The 23652-nt window shown below is 39.2% G+C and overlaps 1 protein-coding gene across 2 annotated transcripts in view; it reads right to left on the reverse strand.

Annotated features, from left to right (window-relative positions):
• The window catches only part of EXT2 (exostosin glycosyltransferase 2), an 81951-nt gene that overhangs the window by 21048 nt on the left and 37251 nt on the right, over window positions 1-23652 (reverse strand). For both annotated transcript variants that reach the window (XM_074852503.1, XM_074852504.1), the window contains exons 8-9: window positions 22326-22457; window positions 11157-11346 (exon numbers count right to left, since the gene is read on the reverse strand). In XM_074852503.1, coding sequence (XP_074708604.1) covers window positions 11157-11346; window positions 22326-22457 — 322 coding nt within the window. The remainder of the gene's footprint in view (window positions 1-11156; window positions 11347-22325; window positions 22458-23652) is intronic.

Genomic DNA, 23652 nt, shown 5'->3' on the forward strand with positions numbered 1-23652 from the left:
AAAAACAATGACTGAAATCTGAATCCAGGCAAATTCGAAGTATAAATAAGGCAGACATTTTTAATAGTAACAGTGGTTAACCTCTGGAAGAAGTTAACAAGGACTACAGCTGATTCTGTACATCTTGTCTTCCAACAAGATTGGGCACTGTTATAGAAGATGCACTCAAGTTAGAAACCACTGGACTGAAAGGAAAGGTAATGTGGTGACTCATGATTTACCGGTCAACCCAGATGACCTTACCGCCCCTTCTGACTCAAACCGTGAACCTATGAACAGTGAGATTGCTGTCATCAGGATGAGAATAAGAAGCTTGAATGTAAACTACTAGGACATGGGGAGCAAATACAGAAATTCAGAGAATAGCACAAGGAAATAAGATCCTTGCTTGTGTGTTTTGAGAGTGAAAAGGAGGTAAAATGGGTGTCAATGAAAAAAGCCACTGTAAGGGCCAAGATAAGAGAAATCCTGAGAAAATGGGTTTAGTTTGTAAATAACAACATGCAATCAAATTCTGGAAGTGTTCTCAGCAGAAGGATCTGAAGAATGTTGGATGACAGACAACACCAAAAATAAATGGGTTACAACATGATACAATTAGGCACACACACTTCCAACTCCATAATGACCCAGAATCAAGTCTACTTCCTAGCCAGCTTTGCCCTCTTTCCACTGTCAGCCTGTTGCCTAGGAAGATAGCTACTACCAGAAAAGAAGTTGCTCCACTCCATCATGTAAAACTTGCTCCCTGGAACGAGTGTCCACGTCCTCATCGCCACTGGGCCTCTCAGATTTAACAGCTCACACAACACTTAAATAAAACACAGTTGCACACTGCTTAAAGACACCAGAGTCCAAACACTGCTTCACTAGGAAAACAAAGCAGTACTTCCAAACCACAGTAAGAGTCTTCAAAAGTCAGTTTTTCTTGGAGCTGTATTTTAGAAAGAAGGATTGGCATGCATGGGTGGCCAAAAGAAAGGAGAAGAAATACAGAGTAATATTTACTGGCAAAATTTGTTTTCAGTTTCCTACCCCGAGGTTTTTCCTGTGAGATTGAAAGAGTGACTGTAAAATTCTACCTTTATCTGGGTGGTCTTGTAAACCATGGCCTGTATTTGACAAGTATGCAGGTTCTTGTCCAGTTTTACTCACCTCTTTTCCTTCTAGTAGAAGGTGAGAGGCATCAGCCCAAACACTGATGCACACTTGCATGGCTTGGGATATTGATTAGTAGCCAGTCGGAAGGATTCAACCGCGTTACTGGTGGGCTTCAATGGAAGTCACAGTCAGGCAGCAGCTGGGGAGATACAGCAAGTGCCTTGGGGCCACAACAAAAATGTTCAAGAGCCATGGATTCCAGTTACAGTGCAATGAGCTCATTTTATTCTCAGCATTGTAAGGTCTTTGAAATCCCCTGCTCGAACCATAATCTGAAACTATGATTCCAGCAGGCCACAACTGAAATTCCAAAAATTTTAGTCTTAGTAGTCATTCTAACCTCAGGAGGCAGAAACGCTGAACGACTGGAACCGTCTACTGCAAATTAGTGCTCTCAAGTCAACTCACAGCTTTCTTACTGGTTTACCATACAACATGCAAGTATCCGTATTTCTAAGACAGTTTCAGGCACCTCACAAAGACACATATCATGGCCTCATACAGACTGTAGACTGCTTGATGTTTGCAAGCTCCTTAAAGACCTTTGGCTAATTGCCTATAATCATCCAATTACAATCTCAGTATTGGTATCCAATAATTTTAAGCAGCCTGCTAGATCCCCAAAACACTCTCTGTCACAAGTGTTTCAGTAGTAATCAGAACTGCCATAGGTATGTACCCATTTTTAAATTTGTATTTATAAGTATCAATGAAGTTTACACTTTATACACGTTAAATACTCTTTTACTGGGGCTTTTCCTCCTCTCACATCTGCTACACAGACAAAAAAAGGCAACCCAGTTTCAACAAAGATCTTATTTTGGTGAAGGAATACACTGAAGCAAAAATTGAAACTGAAAAGTCACTCGGATTGAAAAATAATAGTTCAGAAAAGCAAGCAAGCATGGATGCTTTAAACTTCTAGCTCTTCAGACAAATCAACCATTTGATAACCTACTAACACACATGCCACTTGCATAAAAATAAGTAACAGAAGAAAAAACAATGAAAATTATATGAAAAATGAAGGTGTAATCTAATTATAATCAACACGCATCTCAGATGTCAGCAAACCCTGTTAATCCACATGATCTACTAAAGTCTTGGAAAGTGTCTCAAAATGACAAATTCTCAAAAAGAGCTTTGTGACTGCAAAATATACGTGCTTCAAGAAACATAATACAAAATTTCTGAATTTGGACTTAAATCAATGAACAGAAAATACCAGCATTTTGGAGAAACTCTGAATAAGACGTTAGGGGATCAGTTACCGTGCAGCACACGAAAGCTGCTCGGTGCCCAGAGGCTGATCTGATACGGAAGGGTGCTGCACCTTCAGAGATGGAAGCGCCCGGGGGAAGTCATGACACACCACCTGGGCAAGCGCTTTGGCAGCCTGGCCAAGAATGACCATCACAAAGGACAGCAGACTCCAACCAGAGCCAAGTATTCAAAACTAGCCCTGCTGCAGGAACTCCAAAAGAAATATATAGTCAATAAAAAAAGACAACAGCTACTTCAGAAGTCAAAGTTTCAGAATCTATCAGGAAGGTTAAAACTGTCCATATTTAAGACCGCAAGAGTATTTGTACTTTTTTACACATAGGAGGAATGTGGCTTAAAGAGAAGTCAGAGACAGGGTCTGCCACTTCTGTAATACCACGCTCTGAAATTTCAGATACTGCTTGGAAAGTTATGAGAAGCCTCAGAACTAGCAGAACGTATATGGAGGAAATTCTCAGTTTAGTAAACTTTATTCTAACCAAGGTAAAAACACATGCTTTATTCTTACAGTAAGAGGACACTGCATCATTTAACAGAGTAAATTATAAATATAAATATAAATATAAATATAAATATAAATATAAATAAGCCCAAGACAAGAAGGCAGATGAAGTCTTATGTGACAGCATGAGAACCTTTAAACATACAAAAGTAAAAATGCATGTTTGGACTGAGAATTATTCTTAGTTCTTTTAAAACCAGTGAGGACTTTCTGTGATGCGGCAGAAGACAGTTGTAAAATATATAAATAAAGCTCTCTGGAGTGTATATAAAAAACCCTATGTATGTACAGAGTCTGAAGAGAATTACAAGCATCTCCTACTGCACACCATATGAAATAATTACGAGAGAAGACTGAACACCACTTACACTTGCTCTTTGGCAACAAGACTCAGGGCATTCTTGGCACCTCGTCCTGTTTAGCACTACTGATGCACTGATTGCAGGAGCTGCCCACAGAAAACAGCGTGTGGTCTTCTAAACACAAAATTAGCAGTCTCCCAACTTTGCCAAATGCAGCTTCCACTTCCAATGGGCTTCCCACCCCTAACCACCACAGACATGGCTGGATTTCTGGCCAGCCCACAATCCCACCATTAAGTCCTGCAAGTCTCCATCTCGCAGGGAGTTTTTCAAGCACGATTTCAGGATGATTTCCACAAACTTCAGGATCAAAAAAGTGCCGTAATTACATTCCCATTTAAAACACTCACATACAGAAGTGCAGCAAAAAACCCCATCCACTAAATATGCATTTCTCAGCTACAACCCCCAGTGAATTACATGAAAGGCTTAAGGAAGAGAAGGGACGACAATCATGAGAGAGAGGCAACTTCATTATAACCTAAAGGAATACCCTCTCACACCAAAAAACCCTTTAAATTTCCACAAATCCCTAGGCTTGCCATCACGTGTTTGTAACAAAACCGTCAGTGACATAAGTTTGCAAAATGCTTATATATAAGAATAAATTCTTAGTCTGAAATCCATCCCTGTTTCTCAGCTCTAAATGAACTGTTACATCGAAGAGGGATCATTAAAAATAACAGAGTTAATATTTCTATGGAGCCTATTACCTATTTTCAAAGAGAAATGGCACCGTCATGTTGTTAAATAGCATCATTCTCTGTATCCGTGCTTCTAAGAAACCCAGAAGTTAATAGCATCTGAAGGGGTCCTTTAGCAACAGATGCATTCTTATCTATCTAGCCAGCAGACAGAAATATGTTTATATAGGAAATTACTTGCTCTGATTATTAACCATCCATTTCCAGTTTCAGCATCCAACCTAAAGAAAGTGAGAACCAACAGAGCTGCTGTACAGAGCTAAGCAGTCTTCTTGGGACACCCATTCTGAGCAGTATCGAGCTCAGAAACAGCAAGGGATACCTGAATGCGGACGGTTTGTTGCAATTGGAAGCAGCAGGTGAAGATAATGAGGAGGAGATGAAATCCAGTGTACACTCTTGATGGAAAGAATTGAATGCTTGCCAGTATTAAGAGCAGTATGACAAATTAAAATTAGAAAGAGATCCACTTATTGGTTAAAATAATGGCATTTTGATGACTCATACAATGCTTTTCCTGTTTTACTTCCTCAGTAACACCAGCTAGGAATATCTCAGGACTGCTGGTAACCTGGCACTGGAGTACTAACCCATATTAAGCTCAGACTTCCCACAACTTCTGAGGAGCCCATTTGGACCTACAAAAAGGAAAAACCTTTCCAGAAGTTGTGCAAGGTAACTAAGATCAATAAAAAAATGGCAGGAAACACTTCTAAACACACTGCTCTCTACGTACCTGCAGTTGCACAGAATCCCATTCACCACGCTCAACTCTCACACCTGATCTTTTATAAAATCTTTTGTTTGATGCTCATTCTAATTCGTCTGTAGTAGTCTATATGAATTCAACTAATTGAACATGGATGATGGAAGCCTAGCAAGTATTTTTTCAGCCTCCAAGACTGAAAGGCAGAACTTAGCTGGAATCTGAAGTTTCAAAAAACTGTCAGAAACAACATCACCTGCTTGTTTACATCTATTTATTACCAGAATTCCTTCAACAATGGCTGACTGAAAAGGTCTGTCCAGGCACTTCAACTGCTTCCACGTAGAGCTATCTGTTCAAAACAGGTGCTTTCTACTTACATTACAATATTTAGATTGGTCTACACTCATGCACAGAATTCCTCTTTTATATAACAGAATATTGGTTTCTAGGACATTATTTAGAGCCCAGTTTTGTTAAGCTAAATTTCTAGACTTCCTTGGGAAATAACATTGCAAAATGTTTGTAAGATGATTCATGGAAGACTAAAACCACCATAAATTAGTTCTCTAGCTAATCAAGGAAAATGGCATTAAGTCCATGGTCAAGAAGCCAAATTAATTCAAAACCAAAAAAGAAGTTAAAACAAACATTTCCACTGGTGCTGACTGTTAAAGGCACAGTATGCAAAAAAACCTGCCACTGAAGATTTTTTATTATTTTTTTAAAGTTAACACTTTCTTAAGATACAGTAATCCATAGGATATTCAGGTTCCTTACCCCCAGTGCTCTGTATCAATGTTGTCCATTACTAGCACCAAATTGAAATACAAAGACGATTATTGCAGTAACACCCGTAAGCCTCATAGTCTGTATCTTATTCCAAGTTTATCCGCACCTTAGCTCCAGGAACCACTACAGATTCAACTACACAAAGTACACATTCTTTAAAACACACTTTTCATTTTTATAAAACTGAACCTAAAAAGGAATCAGACTATCACATATGATTTGTAGCTTGTTGCCTATTTATTAGCAGTAATGCATTTATCCATTTTTATACTGTTTATGTGGTAGACAAAATGGTTTCTTCAATTGTCTGAAACAAATGTAATGAAATGTTGGTGGAAATTTCTATCACAGACTATTTCCTTGAATTTCAGAACTAGCAATTTAGACAAATCCAAATGAAAGGGCAAAAGTATCTGGTTGATGGAGAAAATGAAAAAACACCCTGTCTACACAAATATTCCCAGCAGCAGGCACTTGGACCACAATGTTTATTTTAATGGACGTGGAGTAAGCGATAAAAGAAATAATCATTTTTTCCTGTAATATTTTAAAGCTTTTAATCTTTTTAATAGTATACATGCAGTCATGGGCCTGCTGACATTACTGATGGGTTGACAGGCTTCTTGCATGCCCTGCATGGCTGAGAATATATGCAAAATTCAGCCAAATACAGAACAGAGATCACATCCCCCAAATCCAGAGAGCACTTAAGATCAGCAGGATGATTCTATAAAGCTCTAAGGTTCCAGATTAAAATCATCATCGTATGTGATATTTTCTCTCTGCTATTTCACATATAAGATTTTTACCATCATAAGCACTCTGAAAACTTCAAAATGTTTGCATCAAACAGCTGTGTTGCTCACAGATTCATCTGCTGCAGTTCTATTTTTTTTCCTAAGACACTGCTCATATTTTGGGTTCAAAACCAAGAGATTAGACCCCTGGTTTCCGATCTCAGCCAAAGCACAGTGCTCCTACTTCAGCGCACAGATTCTGCAATGACCTTAAAACGCACAGTAAAGCCTCCACTCCTTTACCCATACCTACGTCTACGATATCTCTCAAATAAAAAGTACGGGAAGGCAGCGTGTTCAACCAGGCAAAAGAAAGGCCGAAGCACAGGACCTTCTTGAATCAATTCCTTGCCCTGAAGCTGAATTACCGAGTGATGGTGAACACTCCACCTCTGCGTACTCCAGTTTCTAGAGCTGTAAAATGGTAATAACCAGTTACTCTGCTGGTCATATAGCCAGGATACATACACATCTGTAAATGTTTTGAAGGTACTCAGATTAACTTAAACCTATAAAAAGCAGTTTCTTTTATTATTTATATTTTGATTTCAAAGTAGACATTAACTTTCTAATTAGAAATCTCAGCACCTATCTAATAATAACATCATGAATAACACTACTTACATAGCAGTTTTAGACCATACATCTCAAAGCATTTTATCTAAGACAGTACCATTGTATTCATTTTATAGACAAAGAAACTGAGCATCAGTAAGAAATTAGTTCCCACTCAGCAGACAGAAGTTGTGTCTGGTCAGTGTCCCGCCTACAAGAACTATCTGCCCAAGAAAAATAATTGAAACATTGTTTTTAGTGCTCATTAATTTTTAATTCTCGAGAACCTTGTGACACAGCCCATGTGTCCTTCACTGTGTTCAGGTACCAGTATGGCAAAACAAGTAGGAACTCAGGGCAGACAGCTGCGTGACTAAAGATCAGTCATTTAAGCCTGTACTAGTCACCTTGTGTTTCCTTCATACTCAGTAGAGGAAAAAAGGGTATTTCTGGAAGGATGATTTAGTTTACCCTAAAATAAATACCTAATGCAGGCTAAATGGAGGTGTTGGTTGCTTTTCACTGGTGCTAAAGGAAACGCAGAGTGATGAGCTCAGACTACACGTGTAGTTCTCAAACATTTTAATTCATGAGTGGGCCTTGCAAACTCATAGGACAAAGGGAAAAACAGTCTTTAAATTGTTACTGATTTCTAGCCCATATGCATGTAGCTACTTTTTCTCCAGCTTTATACTTCTGTATGTTATTTGGGTGAAAACTTTCCAGTCAAGCATTCCATTAATCCACTGCCCTATTAGCTGCTTGCTTACTTTATTATCAGCCAATGTGACAAAAAACTTCTGAGTCCTATCAGAGCTGCATCTGCCCCGAGAGGCCTAGATCTGCAAGGAGTTGGTGTCCATACACCTTGCACACTCCCCACACTCGTTACCATTCCGCAGCGCCGCAGCCGAGATCAGCTACAGCCTCTTACTGCACTCAGGGATGCTCAGCAGCACTGATGGCACTGAGGGAGCACAATTCAGCCTCGTCATTTGTCTGACCAATATCACCAGTAGTTCATTTTCAGGGCATGCTGACAAATATATCTTTTCACTCAAAGTTTACTAAATGTTGAGGACAAGCAAAAAAGGAGTTTTATCTTATGGAATGTTGCATTTGTTGAGGGGTGCAGCATCTTAAATTTTGTACAATATTTAGAGTAGAATATTTCATTTTTATTCTGTTTTCCTCTTAAGTCCTGAGTTTGCCGAGTTTCATTACATAAAGGCACTATTACAAGTACGCAAGCATTCACAAAAAAACCACCACCAAGAACCAATGTTAAATTTTAGAATATGCATGTACTTCAAAACTTTCCATTCCTAGGGACAGATTCCCTCTGTTTCCAATACATATTGCTTTGATAACAACGACACTTTCAGTTATATTTTCCTGGTGTTGACAGAGGAAACAAAGGAGCAGCCACATGTCGTATTTGTGTGGCACTATGCCAGCTACATCTCAGGAGACCTAAATCCAATTCTCAATTTACCACACATAATCAGTAAGGAAGACAACTTCACCCAGCCCCCCCCCACTTACCCATGCAAAACAAAACCACACAAAGGGTTGCAGCGACAAAAGCCAAGATTTGCTTCTGTACCAAAACGTGTTCCTTACGCAGAGAGGACCAGGAAATACAGCACTTGATGCTCTAGGAGGTTAAGCACCTCAGCTTTACTATAACCAATTAAAAGTGAATAGCCATAAAAGTGCAGATACTACTGTAGGGTAATAAACCAGACTTTATCAGTGACAGTGGTGCACATTACAAACTTCAAACTCATTCCTTGCTCTAATCCATCAGAAACTTCCTGGCTTTAACAGGCTATAAACAGCAGAAGCTTTGAAGTCCAAGGATTAGGATCACTAATAGACAGACTGAACGAGAGACTGGCTGAAGAGCCAAGTGGAATGCCCTGCATGGATCTGGAATAAAACAAGTTAATTTAATCAAACTGACCTCTCTCTAGCCATAGGCCAAAAGATTACAATGGTTATAACAGCAGTAAAGGGACAAGAAACTCTAGAAACGAATAGTTATTTGCTTCAGAGCGATGCTTAGGCCAAGGTAAGGGCAAAACTGCCAATGTTTTCAACTGCGCTCTCAAACCCGCAATTTTAAGCTCTACAGCTAAAAAAAAATTAACACACACTTTAATTTTCAAGAATTTCTAAATGCAAGATTAATAGAATGGTTTAACAAAAAAGACCATTCTAATGATTTATTTGCTTCCACTCTCCTGTATCTCAGACTCAAAGGAAATGTGGAAACAACCCATCTGGGTTAAATCCACCTGCATTCCGCGCTCACGTAACTGAATATAAGACCAAGCATTTTTCCTTTTAGAAAAAAGCTTCTTACTGCAAAAATCCCAGTTACCATCAATTTGTACGCCACACTTCTCACTCTGAAGGACTGCAAAACCTTTAATAAAGCACTAAACTTGAGGTGTTTAGCACAGCAGTATTACAGAACAGTTTTTAAAGCAAACAATAAAGCTACTCTGCTTTAAACTGGAGCAAGCTGCCAAAATGGCAAATGAGCCAAGCGAATGATAGCAATAGCTTGGCTCTAAGAAGCTGTTAGAAGATGGTAAATTGAGACAAGGGATTAATTTTTACATTGTATCTTGCCGCTATGCAGAGCAGCTAACTTTGAGGAGTGGAAAGCTGCAGCAGCTGAAGCCTCTGAAAAGAGAACTACAAAGCGAGGAGTCCTAACGACACGCTTCGTTCGCTACAGAAGACAAAGGAATCCTCAATATAGCATTGTTTTGTGAGCACATATTCCTAGAAGGCAACTCTTCTTGTCCCACAAAATCACCACAATTTCAGATGAGAATGACAGATTTATACGTACAGCATACAGGAAACAAACTCATTTACAGCTACTTATCTACAATATTTAATCAAGATTGACAAGAGGCAGCTTTAATTGCCCAGAACAATGCTCAGGATTTTAGTGTTGGGAACTTGGAAGAAACTCAAAATAGGAAGCAATAAGCATGGAAATAAAATGAGTGGCATTGGAGTGGCTGTCTGGCACTGGAGAGGATTACCACAGGCCAAGCCTAGCTGCCTGCCTTTACATGGGGCAATGCCTCCTGCCTCTCCCACTTACTCCATGGTGACTTTGTAAAGGAATTCACCAGTGTCAGGACCTGTGCTTCCAGCTAAGGACCTGGGAGAAGAGTAAGAGCAGCATGGTGTTGTGAGGCAGACAGCCCAGGGCTGGGGAAAAAGGGAGCTGGTAGGAGACAGAGCAGCCATGGTGCGTGCAGTGGCATTACATGGAAGGAGACAGAGGAACTTGGGATTAGGATCCTGGGTTTGAAAATGTAGGCAGCAAGTTGTGAGGCTTGGGCAACTGGAGACTGAGGTCCTGGCACGAGGGGATACAGTATGGCAGCATGCCAGGCCAGCAGGTACCCCTGCCAGCAAAGCACACCTCAGCTACTGAAAATTAAACAAATTAATTCAGAGATTTACAGCACTGAGTTCACACTGGAGTCATTAATGTGCTCTTGAAACCACATCTTCTTCCAAACCCTACACATTTAAATCATTTGGGAAAAGGTCTGTGAATGTGCCCTCATTTTACAATAACCATGAAATAAAAAAATTTATCATGTAGACTTCACCAGACTCACTCATAAAGACTATAAAGAGCAACAGAGTACCACATGTGTTGGAAACAGAAACATCTTTAAAAAGTCTTCCTGGGCTAGCTGTAGCATTTTCACAAGATATTCTGGTGGTGTGGGAACTTCTTTTCAGACGCCCAAAATATCCCAAGTTTTCATTTCATTAGTCAAAATATTCACTTATTTTATAGCTCCAAGCATTCAAACTACTTTGCTGCTTTGAACCACATTTGCCCTAGAAAACAGTCTAGCAAAAGTCATATTCACTGCTATGAGAGAGTGTCTACAGAGAGATAAACCCAAGCACTGACAAATCAAAGATGGGTCTCTCCTTACCACTCCCCGAAATAAAGTTAAGGACAGAAATGTTTCTGTAACTACTGCATCTGCCACCTTTGAGTCACAAGTTAGCAGCACAACCACTGATGTGCTTTTTTCTTTTAATCTATTTTGGCTTTACTCATTTCACTTTCAAAAATAGTGCCACAAAAAAAAATCCACATTTATTATTTCAAAAGTAACCATTAAATACTTTTCAAAGATAAATTAATGAAGTAGAAGAGAGGTCATTCTGTAACAGGTGCAAGTAGGCATCCTACCAGCAGTTTCACCCTCCTCCACCTCACCCACCAGGGGGTCTTACCTTCTGGTGGATTCTTATTCTGGTTGTTCCAGACAACTAACAATTTGGATAGACTAGGCACTTTAGACACCTCCGTGATGACTCGGAAAAGGCTCTCCACCCGGTCATAGGTCAGAACTATGGCTGTGAAACCTTGGGACTGAGGTGGGATCAGTGGAAGGAAGAGTGGGTTGCTTACACTGCTCCATTTCTGTGAAGGAAAACAAGAAAACAGGAAAACAATTTGATTAAAGTGACTTATCACAGTAAGGAGTAATTATTACAGTAGGGAGTAATTCACATAGCCAGGACCTGACAGATTTGGAATTTGCTCAATGAAACACACTGACTCTCCAATTATGGCAACGGTCGACTTCAGTAATTTCTCAAAACCTTCATTCCCGTATCTTTCTTAATTCAATTTTCATTTCTGCCTAGCTGTAATGTTGCAAACGAGCTGGTTTAGGTAAAAAATAAAGTGGAAGAGGCGGACAGATTTGTGGAGAAGGAAAACCAAAGTGAATTTTGAACCCAGCTAGCATGATTCAATTCTCATTTACTAATCATTATTTCAAGACATTTATATTTATAGTCAGGATGCAATAAACAAAGAGAAACTTAATCAGCACTACAATTTCAGAAGCAAAAAAGAGTTAACAATAAAATCAAAGCAGCAAAACCATAAACCTGGCATAAAATGAATACCCAAACAAAAAAGGCAAAAGCAGGCACTAAGAGGAATAATGTACTAGCTTCCACAAAACTGTGTTTGTTCAATGGTGAAAAAAACCACCTATGGCATTAAAAAAATAAAAGAGGCGTGAGATGCAAAGATGAATTTCAGAGAGTTATCTACTCCTTGTGAATTTTAACTAGGGCATCCCTTTTAAGACTTTAAAGGTCTTACTTCAATGCACTGCCAGCATAAGGAAGCCAGCTCAGCTGGCAAAAGGCAAGACAGACAACTAAATTCTCACTGAATGTGCCAGCCTCCTTTGGAGCCGCCAACACGGGGCGGGAAGCAGTGAAGGGACCCTTCGACAGGAATGACAGCGCCAGCATTTCAGTCTCAACTTTTCCATTCCAGCTGATGTTCCAAGCAGGGGTTGGACACAGAAGCAAAGGGAAAAACAAGACCTTTTGGGACGAGGTGAAAAGGGGAGTTGGGAAAGCAGAAACTAAGTGATGCTGTTTTGCAGGGAAGTCTTGAATCCTAGCCTGTAAAAACCATGAACACTCATCAGAGGTTAGTAACTGCCAGCAGTTTACAGAAATACTGTGAGAATCTCCAGCTAAACTCATACCATGAGCCTGCTGGTATCAGGAGGAAAGCGAGTTTTACAGACTCAAAAGTTATCAGCTCATATTTGCAGGAAATAAACTCTGCAATTTTCCATTTCCTTTTTTAGTTTTTGGGTTATTTTATACACCCAGCAATCACCTTCCTCATGTTTAGCGGTTAGACACCTCTAACTAGAATAACTTCAAAGACGAGCAGAATAGAAAGCCTATTTACTAGAAGAGATCATAACATTTCGACCGTTTTAGTAAAGAAGAAAAGAGTACGGTGTGAATATGATTTTCTTGTATGAACGTATCAACGCTGAAGGGGGGATAAATATGCGAGGTGGAAAAGAGACACTTAAGCACAGCATTGGCACACTATTTATTCAGGATGGTCTAAGGAGATGTTCCAGGCAAGGATGTGTAGGAGTAATACCTTTAAGTAGACTTCCTGAAACAGTTGGAAAGGCAGACCAATCTTCAACTACACATCCTTTATCAGGTCTGGTACATTCAACATAAACTGTTGGGGAGGTTCCTAATGAAAGCATGAAGTTCCAGTTTTTACCCAACAGGAGTAATAGGATAATGCAGAAATAGTAACAGTATAATACAGAGCTTAGAGTCACGACAGGGACGTGGTTACCTGTGACAGCAGAGGACTGCACTCAGTAATTCAGAAAATAGACATTACTTTAGCAACTGGTATGTGCAGAGACAAACCTGAAAGCAGAGTTTATTATATTTTCTAAAATTAAAGCTTTTATATATACTTTTGTTAATTTTACAAGACAACTGGTGGCAGATGGGGACAGAGTTCTGATTTTGCTCCAGCCTTGATAATTCCTACAGCAAATCACAATCTAAATGTTACCAGAGCATAATCCTTCTCACTAAAGCTTTACAGACTCGTTTCCACACAACCCCCACCCCAAGACTGCTATTACCCAAATGACCCTTGTAATGTCGAGCAGCTTCTTAGAACAACTTTCAGAAACCTCTTTTCATTAATACTTGAAGCAGAGGTTTAACATCATACTCAGTCGTGTACCAAGAAAATCTTGTGTTTCTGCCCTACAAGAAGAAATAACTGGTCATCTACAGACAGTGCTGTATTTACTAGTTATGGGTGAGTATTGCCACCTAAATCAATGGCTCCCACTTGAAGTTCTTCTAGCAACTTTTTTCTCTCTAGCCACAATATTTCGCAACAAATTACTTGCTATAATATCCTTGGAAAAGGATTATTCCTTTTCTATCATCTAAGACTATTTTAGGTACTTACAGGAAAAAAAAAATAGATGCACATGTGTGAGCATATGCATACATGCCTAAAAAATCATCACGTTTTCTCTTAAAAACCTAAGGTTTAGGTACAGTACTTAAATTCCAACTTTTACTACTTTCAAAGGCATGAAAATTCTCCCCTGCTGGCTACAGTTTAGGAAAAATAAGGCAACTTTTGAGGTGGTTTTGCTCATGCATCTACTAAAGCATGATGGAGGGAGGGAAAAGCCTGTAGATACACACTAATGGATGGGAGAATCATGCCTCTCATTTGAGAAAAACATTTCAAAAAGGCAATTAAGCATCTCTCAAGTGCCATTAAGAGCCAACCCCCTGCTGCCTGCCTGAAGAGTGTGTCTACAGTCTGAGACCTATTGACCCCACTTTCTGCAGGAAATCGGGCAAATTCAAGCCTCCATAATTTGCTAAAGTCTTCCAGATTTCTGCTTGGAAAAAGCAAACCATACAGGCAATTAATTCAACAGCAACCTAATTAAATCTCCATTACAGCAGCAAAGCATGAAATGGATAATGACATAGGGATGGGTTCTCCCAGTCACTGCTCAAGACACCAAGTGGTGAAGGAACATTTGCTCCAGTCCCATTTTTAACAACATTCTTGATGGAAATTCACAGGAACTTTCACTCTCTGAGAGAAGAGCAAACTGCAACAGTGGATTGATCATCCATCACCTTTCCTTAACAATGTGCTGACACTCAGCTATGGATAAGACAACCTTCACTCTCACCCTCCCAGCTAATATCATTAGAAGAGACGGGATAATTAATCTAAGATTAATAGGTTGTTTGCTGTGAATCATTTTTATGGGCAAAAAGGATCAAGTTCAAATGCCAGTTTCCTAAGAGTAATCTCATGTCACTTAAGTCTCACCGTCTCAGTTGTCTGACAGCTCTTTGCAGTTCACATGAAAATCCAAAGTAGTTTGACCTGAATGACAGTGAGAACTTAGGGACAGCCTGAAGCCGGGGAGAGAGGAGAATTCAGGAATGGGTACGTACACAGGGAAGGATTCAGACTGCTGCAGCTGTCCTGGGCCTGCTTTCCACACGTGTGCATGTGTAATAATGCCTTAGAAATAAGGCACCTTCCTTTACTATAGATACATCAAATATTGCCCTCCTACGTGGTCATTAAAAACAACTTGATTCTCTTTTAGGAAAAGTTAATTCATTAAGGACAAGGTATCAAGGGACTTGAATTCTCATTATGTGGGACGCTTAAGGCTGGACTCGATGTGGAGTCCACAGGTTCAACTAGCAGAGAAGCTTTAAAGAGACCATTCTTAGCAGGATACAGAAGAGAGATAGATGGGAGCTTTGGGACATCAATGAACATAACTGGACTGAGAACATAATAAATGCTACAGAGCCTCAAAGGTATTGGCAAAACACCAGACATAACTAAGACAGGATCCTACCCCAAAACTTCTTATTTGGGTGTACACTGAGTATCACAAAGAGACTTGAAGACAGACACAGCAGACACATTACAAACTGCATCACAGAATGCCCTCTAGGAGAACAAGGTTGTGTAAGATGTGCCATATTTATAGGAAAGAGTAAAGTATTTCCCAGCTGTCACTTAGTGAGAATACTCAGCAACAGCACTTAAGAATAGAATTTCACTGTCTCACGAACAAGACGGTGGGCTTTCCTCCTTGTGAATTTTATTTCCAACAACTAGACTGCTTGATGTAACCACGTATTAGTGAAACCACACAGTTTGAATAACTCACTGTCTTTTAGAAGCAGAGGTAAGGACAACACTGTGTTGAACTGAAACAGTAGCTAAGCAGTTCTTCTACACATCTAAGCAAAACAGAGATATATCCCCTGCCTCTGTGGGCAAGGCTTTTTCAGCTGGGTTGTTCTGAGTATCAAACCAACCTCAATGTGGTTTCAATTATGAATTACCAGACCAAAAAAAAGCCTTGATTTATTCTATTTTGGTTCAATTATTCATGATAAGTTTCTATTGAATACTTTGAGAAAGTATTTCATCATGCTTCCCATCCTCAAGTGGTCATAGGGCAAAACCAAAGGAATTAACCCCCTCTACTTCTCCAGAGCCAACCCCAGTGCTTACATTCTGCAGAATCACAAGCCAAGTTGCAGTGGCCACCATTTCATGTTTTGATGAAGATTAGAAACCCTCCTCAAAAAACCTTTTAGGCACAAAACACACAGGCGTTTCTACTTATTCATTCTTGAGTAATGGAATACCTTTCATGCTCCCAAAGCCAGAAAAGACGGGGAGTACTGAAAAGAGGACAAAGCAACAGTCTGGGTTTTTTTGTTTCTTTAAACAGTTAATCGCTCCCATTACATACAATAAAGCTACACAGTTATGAAGCCACAGGAGGCACCAGGCAGTGCAATGACAAGGTAAGAACAACAGTGATGAGACCCTCACCTCTGGCCTGCAAAATTTTTCTTTGGGTGCATCTCAAAACCAGCTTTGCTAAGATTAAAAACATATCTCTCACTTGTATGTTTAGGTGTCTACTTCTAAGCAAAAGACAAAGTAAAAAGCTCTTAGAGAAAATAAAAGCCAACAGTATTAAATGGTTAGGTGTAGTCTTAAGAACTAAAATGTCATTCAAGCAAAATACATGAAATCCAGCTTCCGATTCTGTCAACAAAACAAAAAATTTTGTTGTTCATGTCTCAAAAGATATCATTTACAATGGAAATAAACCTACATGCTAGATTCTAGCCACACAACATAGGATAACTGTGAGGTTATCTATCACTGTGTAAGAGAAGTATCCTAATATCTGGGCTGGGAAGTTAAAGAACCAACTGTTAAATCAAGTTTCACACACAGACACAAAAATATCGCTATTTATAGCCGAATACATGTGGTATACTCAACATCAACACTGAAAAACATATCGATAAACCAAAATTTATTTAGTGTAAGGAAGAATACCTATCTTCTAACATAGTAAAGAAAGCAAAATTTCACCCAGCTGATTCAAACCATCACACAAGGTAGCTGGAAACACAGCAGGAACAAAAACCTAATATTCTTCAATGGAAAAAATACCGGGTGTGCACTGCCCAGAAAAGTGCTAGCTTGTTCTCATTTACAGGTAACTAAAAAAGTATATGTTAATATTTGCTTAATGCTTTGAAGATGAGGAATGGTACTAGGATGGAAGTACAGTTATAACAGTGGCACTATCTGGAGCCTGAGGGCTGTAAAACACTAGTCAAATTGCTTAGAAAGAGTCTTAAGTGTCAACTGCCTGGTAACTGGCAGAAGCCCACAAAGTATTTTGTAAATGAACATCCTACTTAGGCTTTGCTAAATGAACAGCACTTTTTGCACTAAGTTAATTTACCTACTTTGGTTTAAACCAAATGATGGTGCTGTTTTCTGTCTCACTGGGAGAAATGAAATCTGGTATGTTTGTTGTTCAGCATAGTGATATTCTCAAGTGATTACTAAACTATGGTCTGTATCATCCAAGGTCAAAGCTCAAAAGCAGCCCCTGACAAAAAAACCCTCTAATGTTTTATAGGTCTACATTATAAACAGGCTTGAAAGAATTTCAACAAAAGCAGCTAAAGAAATCTGGAAAAACCCCATCTTACTCATTTTTCAGAAACTCATATATATATGTTAGCAAGGCATGAGGCAAAGCAGGAGGAGAATTTAAATAATCCACAAAGTGAGAAAGCAATTCACATCTATTAGAGCATAACAAAGCACTTAATTGAAGATAGCAGATCATATCTCAAACCCAGGTCATTAGTTCCAGCCCAGCCCGGACTGGCAGCCATCAGAAGGCACACGCAGAAGCGGTCATCTTCGGGCTTACTTGAACGTAACTGATTGCCCCTGCCTGATGGGTAGTGGCTGCGCCAAGAAACACGCAAGGCATGAAACTGCCATGCTTGCAGCAAAAGACCGTCTGAGACATAAAGGACTCAAGTGGGTCAGGAACGAATTTCAGGCCCCGAAAACATTATCTGCCCCTCTTCTTTAAAAGAGGGAAGTACCTTGTAGTGCATTTTTATGGAAAGTACTGTTCCATAACATACTAGCATGTTATACGCTACTAGTCTTCCACTTCCTCAACAGGATAGTGGATGAGTAGAAAAATAATCCACTTTACAATGTAGGTTTTTTCTTTAGGAAAAAAAAACCTTAAACCAGTCTTCAGTCAACCCATACAAACACATAAAATTTGCTGGATCACTTCCTCAATGCAATGTACTAAGCATGGAGTTAACTGCATATGCATTTATCTTCTGTGTACCTTACACCCCTCCTCCTGCTGGAAAAACACCCTCCTGTACTGCTGCTGTATCCACATTGTGGTGAAGATACTCAGGCAACAGTCTCACTAATATTTTGAGCCAATATAAGCCAAACTAACTCCAAAAAAAGCAGCCTTCCAGCCACCCGGTGCCTCCCTTGCCGCCCATCCCCTTTTTTTTTTTTTTTCTTCTTTTGCTGGGTAAGTTTTACACAAGGAAAATTATTTTGGTTAATTCACCACAAGTGAATTAGAAAATTCAAGAAGAAGGTAGCACACAGAGAAATCATCATCCAACTGTAGAAGAGTGCAGGACTGCTTCTTTTGGCAACAGTATCTGCTTATAGTGGTTTAAAGTGTTTGGGAAACTACAGACAACGCAAGGTGGGCTGGTGTTTCTTTGTGTTGAGACTTGAAAAATATCTGGGGAACAGGAATAAAGCTTATCTGTATGCAGATCTAGCCATGAACATGCTTCACTGATTTTAAATGCATGAATACCACTTTCATGCTGACTGTCCAAGATAACAACCACCCCCTCAGATACAAGGATCAATGTAATTTTGCTGAGAAGAGAATGTAATCATTATTATGTTTGCAGATATGTCCTAACTCCTAATCTGAAGTCCCAGAGTTCCAAATAAAGCAAAAATAAAATCTTCAGAAAATAGCCATAAATTCCTACCAGTCCTACTTTGCAAGTGACAAACTTCAGGCAGCCTTCTGCAAAAGGTGCAGCTTTCTCCCCATAGGTGCTGTTGTTACAAACTTAATCAAATATTTGAGGCCCCTAAAAATCTCTTATCTAGCAACTTACAGGCTATAATCTGTTAAATGTTTGCTAACTCAAAATAGATTCAATTCTACTGTACTATAATCAAAAAGCACTATAATCATAACAGGCAGTACGTGAAATCACAGGAAATAGACTGAAATCAGATGATGAATCTTAAAACTGGAAGCAAACTCATAAGGCTGAAACAGCTAAACAGAGTAAAATGTGCCCCTTGGAGAGCTGTGAGCTATCTTAATTGTCAAAGTAGAAATGATGTTTTTACTGCTTTATTTAACACCTGAAGCAGCTGTAACAATTGAGCAGCAAAACAATTAGCAACCAGGACATTTTACTGAGCTCTATTTTTCTATTACTTCTCAGGATCCTCACAACATAATAAGCAAAATTAACCCCTATAGGCACACAAAGAAAAAGAAACCTTAAACCAAGGTGGCAGGCAGGTGAGCAACGATGGCCAAGGATTCTTTCTAGCTAAGGATTCTCCTCTGCAGGACGATCTTGCACAAACAGCAAGCTCTTCTTTATGTTAGAAACGTGTATTTGTCCTAGCAAGTAAGCTCATAAAGCCATTTTCTGTATTAATATTCCATAGGCAAATCCATGCTCTCATTTTCAAAACCTCACTACTCAGAGCACAGGGATCTGAGCTCTATTAACAGCCCTGTACTGACTAAAGAAATCGCTGGCTAATTGCAGTGAGCCCCTTGCCTTAAAATGGTGATTGCACCTCTGCACCTTCTGTTCATTTGCCTACAGCTTCTACACACTCTTTCTGCAACTCCATGTTCCTATCTAAACTGCGTGACGGGAACAAGAGCATATAGAAGAGCTCTGCATTTAATCCTTACTGACCACCCCATCACCACACGAACAGCAGGCAGAGCTAGAGGAACTGGATGCTGAGCCAGCTGAGTCGGAAGGCAGAATACACGTGGCAAGTCCTGGAGGTACAGCTCTGGCCCAGTTACTAGCACATGTCACACTGGTATTCACACTAACTCACAGGTGCTTCATTTTAAGTTACCTATATCCTGGCCCGGCGACCAACCTGAAATATTTTTCTTTGAAAGCTTCGGTCTTGGAGTTTATTTACAATTTTCTTGTAAATGGGGAAAACATTCAAGTCATCTTTAGTTACTTTGTCGTCTTATCAGAGTTAGGGGATACAGTTGCCATCTTCTGCTACCGCAAATGTACACATGTACCTGCTTTCCAACTATAAAGTTTCATCCAGACTTACTGGAAATTGTAACAGTGCTATGAGTGGACATTAGGCACCAGCTTAGATGAGAATCATACTCAGGCTCAAGCGGATCATCATTCCGCTGACAAGCAGACACTAACTATGGAATTCTGACCAGCGCAATTATTTTTAAAAAAATATTTAAAATTACTATTCAATTCATTGACTTATTAAATTTACTAGCAGATAGTGTATATATCATCACCTTCTAAATTATCTGGTTAGAAATCAGCTGTCCTGAAAAATATGCTCCCCTGTAGACCACAACTGCAATATGCTCTCACCTCAAAGAGATAAAGTATATGCCCAGAAAAAAGAAAATAAATCTCAAAGACAAATTGAAGATGGCTCCAGTTATTTGCTTCGAATGAAAGAACGAGGGTCAAAACCAAACAGTATTAGCTGGCTCAAACAAAAAAGAAAAAAAAGAAAAAAGACCCTGATGGAAGGAAATTTCATACCTGCTCAGAGTAGCTATCAAAATCCCCAATTAAAGATATCACCAGACTGTGTACTGCTGTTCGACAAATTTAACTGCTCTTGAACAACTCCTGATCTGAATTCTATTTTCATTAACTGACCCTTTGAGGAAGGGTCACAAGCACTCTGGGTTGCTGGCTAATATGGAGCTTACACAGCCCATAAAGGAACTTTTAACGACATTTCTGTTTCATATTGAAGCAAGAAATGAATTCATGCACATATTAAGCAATTTTCATAGACGAGGATAAACATCAAATTCTTTCAACTGAGACATAAAACCACCAAGGAACTGACCACTCGTGGCATGAGAGAGTCCCGATATGAGGTGTTAACTCCAACGTCTTGGACAAATTCCAGCCTGTGTAGTTGCACTCAGCTTTCTCACTTTTCTCTGCAATTGCACATTGATACAATACTCCTGCCTACTCCTTGTAGTGGCCTAGCATGGTGCTGCTGTTCCATGTTCCTCCACAGTTCCCGGGTTCTGGTCTGTGTGTTGCTGTGTCTGTGGTCATAAACTTTCTGCTTAAGAACCTCTAGGTTGAATGACTAATATAAATATTTTTTCCAAGTATATATTAAAAACAAACAAAAAAGGAGCCTGCTTCTTGCTCAGTAAGATTAGCTTCCCCAGAAATGGATAGGTTTCCAGTACAAGAGAGAACCCAGAAGATGTTTTCGCATTCCCTTTAAAGACTGAGTAATGCTAAAGCAATCTTCTCCATTTCACTAGGTGTTTCAAGGTGCTTGTGTTGCTAGCAGAACCTAAAAGCATTAAGATGTCCTGATCCCCTTCTTGCAGAGTACATACTATCCTGTGCAGCTTAATTTCTTCCTTAAATACTGGTAAATCCCAGGTTTTGTCTCCAGGCAATGACAACAGTAGGCTATTAATGCCTTTGGCTAGGCAATGGAAAATCATCTTCTGAAACCCAGCTTCTAACTCTGTGTCAGCAACTGCTCACACTGTCAGCCCGAAGAGTTTAAAGTGAAACACAATCTACTCCTGAGCGCTCCTACCCAGCTTTCAGAGAAACTCTCTAAACCATCATAAAGTGAGACAGTTAACAAGTTTGTTTTTATTAGTAAAGCAAAACTATTTTTTATATTTTGACACAGAGAAAATTAACTGATTATGAGAGAAAATCATCTGCAGGCTTTTATATAGTAAAAAATCAGAACCAGCTGCTTGGTGCAGAAGGTTAATTAATACTCCAGTGTTTCTTAACAGAGGTGGGTTCAAGCACTGAAACTTCTTCTTTTTAAGAAAACAAAAAATGCCCCAGCAAAACTTTGAACATCAGTTTCTTGATAAGAGAAGATACATAGAAATAACATGTAGAAAATTGTAGGCACAGCAATAATTAGCTATTTAATCAGAAATACATGGAAGAGCCTTGCAGATTGTTTAACATCTTCAGTATTTCCACCATTTCCACTGCAGTTATTCATTTTTAAGAGCACTTTATGAGCGCTAAGCTCACACAAAGTTTAACAGAAATAAAGACGTATGTGTGTATGCATGCATGAAAAATAAATAAATAAACAAGCAAACAATTTAGTGTGTGCAATAGCAAAAGTTGAAAGTTCGCATTTCACCGCCAGGACGTAAAACGAACTGGTAGTTATTTTGCCAGTTGTCATAAAATATATTAGCTTCATCTGTGCAAGTTACCAACACAACACATGCACACACAAACACACACACACACAGAATTATTACCAAGTTTCATAGCACATACCTTTTATACGAGAAAAAAAAACAAACCCACAATTTGTTTTATGAGTAAATCAAAGAATTTACTTACCACAGCTGGAGGATCATTCCATTCTTCATAAGAAATGGCAGCATATGGGTAAATTCTATCATTGATAATCTGAAGAGTAGCAAGAGCAATTGCTTTCATCGATCGAAAATACGCTTCCCAGAACCACCTTGCCTGTAAAGATAATAAAGTTCACTTTCACATTGCACAGATCCAGTGCTTAATAATCAATTTTGGCTTACCATGCACAATCTGCAGTCTATATGTCAGGTGGAAATTAAATTAGGAGGCATGTTTATTGTAGCTAGGATATTTCCAGGGAGCCTGAAGGCTTCAAACTCAACCCTACCCCCCAAAAAACCAGGACCTACAGCCAATAAAAAGAAGCAGCAGCGTTATTTTGCAAGTGATTAAACAGAATGAGAATACTTGAAGGAATCGGTTACTTTCACACTTTTATCATATGTTTTCCTCTTGAAAAACGTCAAAAGCAGTTTGACCATAGAACAGAAGAAATTGCTGTTACATTCAGTTTTGCCAAGGCAGAGGAATCCACAGTGCAGCTCAACAGCCAAATAAAAGCATGCAGCCTATTAGGTGGAACTTAGAAGTCACTTTTTAATATCAATATTAGAGACAGCTGATCAGCTAGAGAATTCCAGTACTCAAGAACTAATACCTTCCCACGTCTTCCGGAAAGCAATTATTTGAGTAAATATTAAGATTTTTACATAAAAGTACATGCACATGCCCATTTGTTACAATAATTCATCTAGGCTAATTTACACCACCAGCAGCATAAAAGTGCTAAAATGAAGCATGTGATTTTCTTATAGACAGATGCACTGAATTTCCCAGGTGAGTCATTTTCAAGCTAAGGTCCTGTTCGGCAAGTTTCAATCTTGTCCCAGTTTCTGTGTAAGACAGAAATGCTGGAAGAAAAGCAGGGTTTGGAAATGAAAACGCTGACTTATCTGATTCTCTGTTAGAGACATAAACATACTTTTTAAATGCCTAGAACCATCAAATGATCCTGTAGGACCCCATCCAACCCAGAAGGAAACACACTTTGCCAATAAATGTAGTTCAAGAGTTTTGGCCCAAGAGATAAGAATTTTTTCAACCAAATTTTTCTTTAGGAAACCCCAGCATCTTGTTGCATTCTCCCTATGGTTCAGTATCAACTAAAAGAGTGTGTGTTTGCATCTAGGTAATAGAACAATTAAAACAAAAACCATTTTTTTGTTAATTGGAAGCTTTAGAAGCTCTCAGACCAAGAATACAACACCACACAAATTTGAGCAAGTGCTATTTTACTCTTGCTATGGATTCCTTAAACAACAAAAATGCTCTACAGACAGGGTGTTTT

This window comes from Strix uralensis, chromosome 29 (assembly GCF_047716275.1).
Source record: "Strix uralensis isolate ZFMK-TIS-50842 chromosome 29, bStrUra1, whole genome shotgun sequence".
Classification (NCBI taxonomy): Eukaryota; Metazoa; Chordata; class Aves; order Strigiformes; family Strigidae; genus Strix; species Strix uralensis.